General features: G+C 39.2%; 1 protein-coding gene across 1 annotated transcript; it reads right to left on the bottom strand.

Moving 5' to 3' along the window:
* Positions 1-5,048: 5,048 nt before the first annotated feature.
* Positions 5,049-9,083, bottom strand: LOC125009539 (claudin-18-like). The gene is made up of 5 exons (XM_047587585.1): positions 8,726-9,083; positions 6,373-6,537; positions 6,155-6,293; positions 5,965-6,078; positions 5,049-5,715 (listed from the first exon to the last, which is right to left on the bottom strand). The coding sequence occupies exons 1-5, from the start codon at positions 8,943-8,945 to the stop codon at positions 5,580-5,582; spliced, it is 774 nt and encodes a 257-aa protein (XP_047443541.1). The 5' UTR covers positions 8,946-9,083; the 3' UTR covers positions 5,049-5,579.
* Positions 9,084-10,085: the final 1,002 nt, after the last annotated feature.

Genomic DNA, 10,085 nt, shown 5'->3' with positions numbered 1-10,085 from the left:
GATTAAAAATGGAAAATGGGTAAATACAGAAGAAAATTAATGCACTCCCAAACTATTTAATAGATTAGATTAAACTGCATTGTCATTGCATATAGTAGAAAATACAAACACAACAAAATGTAGTTTGGCTTCTAATCAGGTGTACAAATGTCAGTAAGTGCAACATGACTACATTAATACAAGCTGTGACTATTGTAAGGAATAATAGTTTATCAAACTGGAACAATAACATATACTTTTGGGGATATGCGGGATAGACAGAGAGGCTTTCACAGCTACTGTGACTTTGTAATGTGTTATGCACTGATCAGGCATAACATTATGACCACCTTCCAAATATTGTGTAGGTCTCACTTCTTCCTCTGAAACAGTTGTGACTCATCAGAGAATGGACATGGGCCTAATGAGAGCGTCCTGTGGAATCTGGCAGCACGATGTTGTTATTGGGGTCCTTTGGGTCCTATGGGTTGAGGGTAGGGGCCTCTGTGGATCAGCCCACAGATACTTGATCAGTTTGGGATCTAGTGAATTTGGAGGCCAGGTCAACAGCCTGTGCTATTTTTCATGTTGTTGGAGTTAAACAACAGTTTTTGTGTGTGTCATCCTGCTGGGTACGGCTGCTGCCATCAAGGTACACGTCTACGTAACGTCCTCATGAATGCCGGTCCAAGAGTTTCCTAGAAGAACATTGTATCGTCACAAGATGGTCAGTGTCATTTACTACTCCGCTCAGTGGTTTTAATGTTGTGGCAGATCGGTGTAGTTAGAGTCACGCAAGGCGTTTGACGTGACTCTGGGGCTTCAACAACATGGTGAGGAGTTCCGTGTTTCTTCTCGAAGGTCAAACAAACAGAAGCTGATTTTGGGTGTTCTGCTCTCAGATAAGTTTGCTTCCTCGTCCACAGTGAGAAGGGAAACATGTGGAGATACGGTGACTATGTTATCAGAGAAACTGAGGACGTGTCCGGCAACCGGAAGTCCTCTTCTTCATTAGTTCTGTGTATCAGATCTTGACACCTTCTGCTTTATGAACGGTGATTCTAATACTGTAACAGGTCATTTGACGTGAATCTATTGTTTGCAGGCGATGATGGAAGAAGTGGAAAGTCGCTCATTACGTTCTTGTACCAAAGTACAATTTTGATGTTCTTCAGCACAGAAAGGTAGTAAAATGAACATCAAGAACCAGGCGAGGACTGTATGGAAATATTCCAACTATTTCTTTTGTATTCTTTTCTTTTGGCAACTTGAGAAATCTGTCGATTGGTGTAAGAAGTACCACATTTATCGAAATTCCCCCGCCCCCACGTTGAGTTGAACTTGAACCGAAATGAACTAATGACACCGACGTTGTTATTATTAACACATTAGACGACACACAGCAGTCACATGTGCTCTCTCGTTGTTTGCATAACAAATGAACATTAGCTCGACTTGGAGGGTCAAAGACCAGCGGCTTTCCATCTATTGTTACTCAGAGCAGACGGCCATAGACACGTCTACGCATTCGCACCAGTGCAATGCATCAGGAGCAACAGCGGGTTCAATATCAGAGCCACAACCACCCATAGGTACAAGTGAACAACTGATGGTCCCGTCAGGATGCTGTAGTTGCCATGGTGATCAACCAAAAGTGTCACCAGAAAATTTGTATTTATTTAGATCTCAGTGAGGGTTTATGTGGTTGGAATAAAGGACTATTTCTGCTTTAGTGTGAGGGCTGTAGGCTGTAATCTGAGCTGCTGTCAACTGGCGAGTTATCTGCAGCAGAGGGAACACATCTTAAATAATAACACAGGCAATGGCGTCTTTAAGGTAAAGCTCAACCTGTTAAGCTGAACCTCTGGTTAAGATGTTGCTAACAGCTTGCAAAGGCATATTTTCTCTGTCTGCTCTTTTGTCACTCCAGCTGAATTTGTGCCCACATGTAACTCGATGTGTTCCTCTTGGTCTATTCCACACACCACCTGATGCAATGAGGAATTTAAGTGAAGTCATTAAACCATGACACTGTCAGTTTAAGATGCATCTTTGCAATGTTCATTAGTTATTTTTTTTATTTATTTATTTATTTTTTTTTTTAAAGAAAGTCTGAATGTATGATCAGGACAAACTCACAGATGAAGATGAACCCAGGATGCTCCACCAACACTGTCATTAAATATTCCCGCTTCATTAACAGGGCTGTTATTTAAATGTCAGTCAGTAGATGGTGCCAGAGTTCCAAAAATGAAGTTATGTCGTCCTGCCTCTGCAGGATGTGATCAAACCAGCCTCTGCAAGTGTTTTTCATGTGAGTCAACTGGGACTAAATATTGTCAAACTCTAGATCACTGAATTACTATTAGTGCCCTGACTGCAGTTCAAATATGCTTAAATTAATAGAATCTGTTGTCTTTGTACATCTAACATTTGTTGGGTTAGGGTTAATGGTCCATTTAAGTTTTCTTTTTTACTTTTAATTCAGTCCAATCTGTTAATCTGTCAAATACAACCTACGCTCAAACTATTAATACTTTACCAATCACAGGAGAACTGTAAAACTGCAAACATTATTTCCATTATTTGTATATGACATAGTGCTTCTACATTGTTGAGTTCAGAAAATTATAGAAAATCAGCCATTGTAATGTAAATAGGCATCTGCTGTTATCGCTGTGATTGTTTAATAACTGGGAAACTGACATTTGAGACGTAATTTTCTATCAGTTGAATAATCAATTAATCACTTGAGTAGCATTAGTTAGCGTCTGTCTCTTTAGGAAAAGAAAGAACCGGTCATGAATTCTAACATTTACTCAAAAACCTTTGTAAGTTTGAGTTGATATCATACAGAATCATCAATGATTAAAGTCCTTTGATTTCTAAATTTAAGTCTGGGTTTGACAACACATGTCCTGAGATGACCAAAGATCCTCCAGAGTCTGTGATGCATAAGTAGGAGGATGGATCTGGAGGATTCAAGGAAGCCAGGCAATATTTAAACTGTGTCTTCTTTAAAGTCCCTGACTGTACAAACGAATAAGCAGAAGAAAAGCTTTCAAGGGTCACATCTTAATGTACAGTCATTTACAATTTAATTAAAACAATTACTGAGTTGATTAAATGGTACTACTCATTACTGCCATTAATTCTATTATCAAGAAATGTGATTTCATGCAAATCATCAAACCCTTTTCTGCCCGTTCCCTGGGAAATAAGGACATATCTCACGGGATGTAGGAGACAATTTGGTATCAAAGACCAGTCCAGATTCAGACAGAGCAGAACGTCATCAAAGATGCAGCGTCTGTCTGAGGGGAACCTTTTACTTCATTCAATTACCCCGCAACGCTGTGGCAAATATTTAATTCATCATGTAGTGCTGCAGGGCTGTAGATAGCAGGTAGCTACCACGGATAAACTGATGACCGCTACGTTTCCTACTGATAACACTAATGGGATAAACAACAACATAAGTGTTTGTTTCAGATGGTTCGATCATCACCTGTATGAAATGATTCACAACAACTAAATCAGTCTTTGTTTTGGTGAACAGCAGACGTAATTTCGCTGTATGAAGTTTTCGTCGCACGTACGTAACGTAGAGAACATTTCATTTAGGTAAATTCGTTAAACTACATACAACTACATACAAATTCAATATAATTTTATGGCATAGTGATCGGTTCAGAATTAGATTTTGGAGGCGTCTTGATTTCTTCAGCTACCCTTGTATCAGTTACCCCTTAAAATGAGCTTTGTGTAAAATACTCAGGTAACTTAGGTGTTATTATTCACTTTTGAACTAAAAACTTTCTTCTTGATTCACATATTTTGTGATGACATTGGTCTGGAGCTGCTCCGTTGGAAACTTCTTATGCTCCAGTAAAGATTCAATTATTAATGGGTTAATTTTTTTGTGTGTGTGTCTGCCTTCAGAGAAACAAGCTGTTTGGAGTCCACTATCGCATATGTGTATAAAACAACAAAACAACTTTAAAAGGCAAGAATTAACAGCAATTAAGGCATTCGTCAAGAATGTCTTAAGTCTTAATGTCACATATTTTGTTGCTCTGGCAGATTGTTAGGACTACCCACGTATGTGCAGGGGTATTTTTTTCTTCTCTGTATCAGTTGAAACGTACGCCACCATGCAATCTAAATGGAGTGTTATCAGACTCATATTGTGATAAAAAATGAGTCTGGCTACAGTCTATGTAAAAGGGAAGTCTTTGAAGGTAACAGAACAGCTAAAACCAGAAGTAAATGAAATGTAGAAAACAATCCTTTGTTAAAAGATCTGACTTCATTCTCTTCACAGTGTGTACCTGTGTCCTGTTAACTTTAGGTAACCACACCAAGTTAAGGATTTAAGGATTCAAGGATTTTTATTTGTCATTTGCAACCATACAGAAGCATGAGATGGAACGAAACTATGCATTTTATTTCACATAACTTTACCCGGTGGAAAACTTTAACAATTTAACTGGAGCTGGAGAAGCCACTGCACTACCATGCACTGCTATCTTTATAAGTTACGTTTTTAAGTTGGCCACTTAGGTTAATGTTATAGGCATCATGTTTTCATACTAAAATGTACTTCAGCTATATGTAATTTTTACATTCTTTACATAGTATTTTAATATAATGTCTCTTCCCCTCCAGTCCAAAAGGTTAATGTGTTCCAGAGCTAATGCTACGTTTGTCTTCAGTTAGTTTTGTCATGTTTTTAAATTGTATTTTTGATCCAGTGTCTGGTCAATGTGTCGACAGTGTTTATTATTTTCTCCTCAAGTCAGAACAGTTAATATTTTAGCAAGCTAGGTCTGTTTCTGTCTTTGGTTTAGCTAGTTACAAGACAGTTAAACCTGGAGTACAAGAAGTAACATAAAACTTTTACTAGCTAATCTCTACATAATGTGTATATATATATATATATATATATACACACACACACACACACACACACACACACATATATATATATATATACATATATGAATCAGTAAATAATGTTTAAAGTTTCTTTTAGAACAATAAAGACTACAATCACAGTTAAAAAAAGATTTTTAGCAATTGTTTTTTTTATTACTTTTTTCAGTATTCACACTTTAATTTCAGATTTCTGTCGATAAAGACAGATGACTTATTTACATTGGCTATTATCTTCTTCCATAAGACTGACAATTAGTCATTATTTTTATCTTCTGGTCTTTATATTCATTCTTTGTAGGTTCTTTTATTTCTTTGCTGTTGTTAGTAAGGGGGCCTTTCATTTTATGGTATAAACAGCTGTTTTTACTGTGCATACAACAATGAACATCTTGAATCTTATTCTGTTAAACATGTCGTGTTGTTGTATTTAGTATTAGGAAAAATACAGACATTTTTGACAGTCACGAAACAGCACAAATCACACAACAGCATTTGACAACTATGATTACATGATGGTATTTAAAAAAAACACACACATACAAAATGTTTCCACCAAATTAAAGGCGGGAGAAAAACAAACCCTCTTTCCATGAACGTAGGCTAAAAGAGCAGAGAAACTCATCACACAACTGCAGAGTATAAAAGAGGTATTCACAAGACTATTACACGTAGTCAAATCTCTGGTTCCTCCCGTCCACACTCTGGGCTTTGTAGGAGTCATTGTATTGCGTTCGGGGTCTGGTGTCCTGCCTGTACGTTGTGTGCTGAGAGGCGGCTTTGTAGGCCATCCCATCATACCTGAGGAACATCAGGAAGAAATGAAACAAAATACAGCAAAGCACACAGATATTAAATATTACGTTTAATTATATTACACTCCAAGCTTGAATAATGACATCTGGATTCACACCAGCTGCCCCATCGCATTTGTTTCTCCACATTTACCACTTACAAATATGCACCGAAGCACACAAACATGACCTGAAGAAGAATAAAGATTGCTGCATTTCGGTTGACAAGCAGGTCACAAATTCACAGAGAGATTACCTCTGCGGTTTGTCTTGTTTCATTCCACGACAGGCCAGGCACATCATGACACCTCCAATGGCCAAGACTGCTCCACCGATCCAACCCACAAAAAGAGCGGGGCCAAATGTGTACCTGGATGAAGACCAGTAGTTATGGTAAAACAATAACTAAATAGTTTTAGGAGACAAAACATCCACCTCGATTTTACCTTGGAGTCAGAGATCCGGTTAGTCCGCCAACGTTTGCTCCTCCGTACATGTTAAACCCACCGTCAGCATACGTCGTGAACCGAAAACTCTGCACAATCAAGTTTGCGAAAGTCGACACTCCGGCAATGCCACAGACACCTAAAAAAATTTAAATCAAGTGATTTAGTGAAATGACGCTTTAGATGTAATGACGCCTGACAATGATGAATTTCTGTACCTGCCAGGAGAAACATGATCCCGGCTGTCAGGGTCATCGTGGCTTTGATGTTGTCCTCCATGTTCCCCATTTTCAAGCACTTCAGGGCGAATATGGCAATAAGACAGCCGATGGCTCCCAGAACAATGCCGACGATCATCAAGGCCCGGACGGCTTGGAGCAGAGCTGGAAACCAAAGTTATGATGTTTAGACTTTTTTTTTTTATCATCATCTGCTCATCAAACCGATTTATAAGCTGCTGATGTAGAGACGTTAAAAGTAACAGAACCATGATGTATTTACCAAAACAATAGTAGTTCCTATAATTATGATTTATGTATTTCCTAATTATGAAATACTATTTTCTCTCAATTCAGAGAGTTTGTAATTATTAGTATATTATTATTTAGTATAATTCTTAATTTATTAAGAAATATGATTTTTTGTTAGGTGATTCTGTGTGTTTTAGAGGGAAATACTCCATCTGCCTTTTACAATGTAAGTTACTTAATACATGCAAGGACATAAAGACTAAACATTATGATGTAGTTCAAATGAACTCCTCCTGAGCATCGCCTGTAGTGAGCCCATCACGTAAAATGATATAAGCAACGAAATTGGTGATTCTTTGTAAAATATATTTAGATGATGAACTTCCAAGTCCATCACTACCACTGTATCACTGCAAATCATGGATTTTTATGAACTGCAAACGGCCAAAGAAACATCTCAGCCACCAAGTGTCATCAGCTCCCATTTTTTAACAAAAATAAATACATAAACAAATCTGTATTTTCTTTTACCAGTGACGGTACTGAAGATATTGTCTGACACAAGAAACTAAGAAAATAATAAAAAATAAAAAAATGAAGTTACCTTTCTTATGTAAAACTAATTATGACCTAATTAAGATCAAATATTCATACAAGAATACGCCCTGCGGAATGGTAAAAAAAAATCAAATCACACATATATAAATACAGACATAAAAAAAAAAATAAAATTACGCAAACATAGAAACAAGAGTAAGTATGCTGGGATGAGTACTGAAACATTTTAAAATGAACTATTTCTGACACTATAGTAATTAAAAAAATAATTTTACTGCACATGCACATCAAGAATAAACTTTGAAAGAGGCTTAAAGAGCTCAACACTCATGGCGTTCATTTTCAATTAGAGTAAAAAAAAAAAATAGTGAGAAAAAGAACATTGCAGTTATTTTCCGGCACTCACAACTCAAAGCAGCATGTGTTGAAACATACTGAACCAAATTCCATCTTTCAGTGTCCTGAGATATTGTACCTGTATTATTCTCGGTTTAAGCCTTTAAGACCTTATATACAATATGCTCTACACTACATTCAGCTGTTAAGTACAGAGTGTGGAAATGTACTTTACATTGTGTGACACTCCGGTAAAGCTTGTGCTTGCTCAGCTAAGCTTTAGATGTCTCATCAAATTTCCATTTGATTCCAGAGAGACACCGTCGTTTCTGCAGTCGACTGCATTTTTAATGCGAGTGGAGCGGGGGGGTTGGACATGGAGAGAATCTGCCCTAAAACCTCCCAAATATTCTAAAGTACCTTCCAAGGTCCTTTGGAAAAATGTTCTCTGTAATCCGTCATGTGGAGAGTGTTTGATAAATGTGTAATTCTCTTACCTGGCAGTCCCAGTATGGTGAAATAAGGCCTGCACTGTGTGGTGCCGTACGCCGTCCCCACACATGTGTTCCATAAACCAGAATAGGTGTAAACGTTTGTTACTACTGTAAAAGATCGGTCCTGTAAGCTCCACATGTCTATCGCCGTTGCAGCCGATATTAAGAATTGGCCGAGCGCGGACAACATGAATCCTATTAACTGAATCATTGAGACAGCCATTTTAGATGTCCCTCAATAACTGAGTCACAGCCCGTGTCATGGAGTCATGAAATGGCCCTGTTGTCGTTGCTGCTGCCTATGGTCATATGCCACCAGTCAAAAGTTTGGACACACCTTCTCAATCACTTCAATGAGAAGGTGTGTCCAAACTTTTGTCTGGTAGCATATATGCTTGGACATGAAACCGACCTTATCAGGTGTTTGCCTAAAACTTTCTTCCTGGTTTCGGGGAAACTATACCAACAAATTTCCCCTCCTTCGTAAGAGAGGGTGTGGTTGACCCTTCATCATTGGTTTCCCATCATTGTGACGAAACTAGGCCCCAATGGTCCAATTTTCCCCCTCAGTCCATTAATTCATTTAGTTGTTTTAGCAACTTGGTGATTAAACTACTTACTAGCAATCCCACCCCCACCGTTACCTTTATCGCCCCTAACGACCACAAATAATTTCAACTCATTCACGTTGATGAAACAAAATAAAAGATTACCTGGAAGGCCCAGAATGGTGAAATACGGTCGGCATTCTGTGAAGCCGGAGCTCTGCCGAACGCAGGACCGCCACAGGCCTGAGTACGAGTACACGGCCGTCACGACGTTGTCAAAGAGGTCTTCTGTGGCCCACTGGTCCATCCCCGTCGCGGCGATTATTCCCGCGACCCCTAGCAAACTCAGGACGAAGCCCATCACCTGACACAGGGTGGCTGCCATGATGCCGTCTTTTGTCCGCCGCTGGAAACAACAACAACTAAAGCCAGAAACTCTTGGTTGCGACCCGTCCTTAGAGCTGCAGCTCCGTGTCTGACTGTGATATCGGCAGGTGTGAAGTCAAGAAGGACTTCAGCAATGACCCCGTCTGTTTGCACACAGCCCAGTCATGTATGGAAGAAGAAGGTGGAGCGTATCGGTATCAGTGAAATATGATTAATGCTGCCCACTAATGCTGCTATGGTAAATGGCGCTCTAAACGATCAGTGTTTGGCCCATTTTTGCAAATAATTTCAAAACTTGTGCAGTCAGATGAAATTCAGTTGGCCACCAGCATCCCGCAATGGTGAACGAGGACGACTGTCCTGGAGCTTCTGGAGGAGGAGATATGCTCCTTTTTAAACAGTTCTTTACACAGGTTTTACTCACGATATGTGAATTGTGCTTTTGCCTCTCGTACTATGCATCACAGTCGAAACACAGTTGACCTACATCTCAGCTCCGCACCTGAACAAATCAGCGGTATCGAAGGTTGCTGCTTTGACAGAGTGTAAAATAAAAACGTGGATCTGGATCGCAACTTTTAGATCAGACTGATATTCGCAAACTTTCTGCTTCTTGTAATGGGTGTGGTCCGGTCACATTTGAAACACAGACGCCTTACAAAAGGAGCAAACGTTACTTCCAACGGTCAACACAATTGAAATTAAAAACCGCCATCTCATTTGCTGCCACTATTTCCTGTATGGATTTCCTGGATGGAGACGTGGTATCCAGGTCCAACCTAATGGCTGAGCTAAATGGCAGCACACAGCCCTTCGGTCCCTTTAGGCTTATTGTTGAAAATAGAGATGTTTGCATGTTTTCCCTGTGTCTGCGTGGGTTCTCTCTGGGTACTCCGGCTTCTTCTACCTCCAAAGACATGCTCGTTAGGCTAATTGGTGACTCTAAAGTGACCCTAGGTGTGAGTGTGAGTGGGAATGGTTGTTTGTCTGTGTGTTATGTGTCTATGTGTTGTTTGCCTATCTGGGATAGGCTCCAGCGACCATCATGATCCTATTGAGGATAAGCGGTAGTAGAAGATGAGATGAGATTATTATCATTTACATATTTATGCATGTGTATTTGTTTACATATGTAAAC

This window comes from Mugil cephalus, chromosome 6, assembly GCF_022458985.1.
Source record: "Mugil cephalus isolate CIBA_MC_2020 chromosome 6, CIBA_Mcephalus_1.1, whole genome shotgun sequence".
NCBI lineage: Eukaryota > Metazoa > Chordata > Actinopteri > Mugiliformes > Mugilidae > Mugil > Mugil cephalus.
The sequence above is the reverse complement of the archived record's forward strand: the minus strand, read 5'-3'. Positions and strand labels throughout refer to the sequence as shown.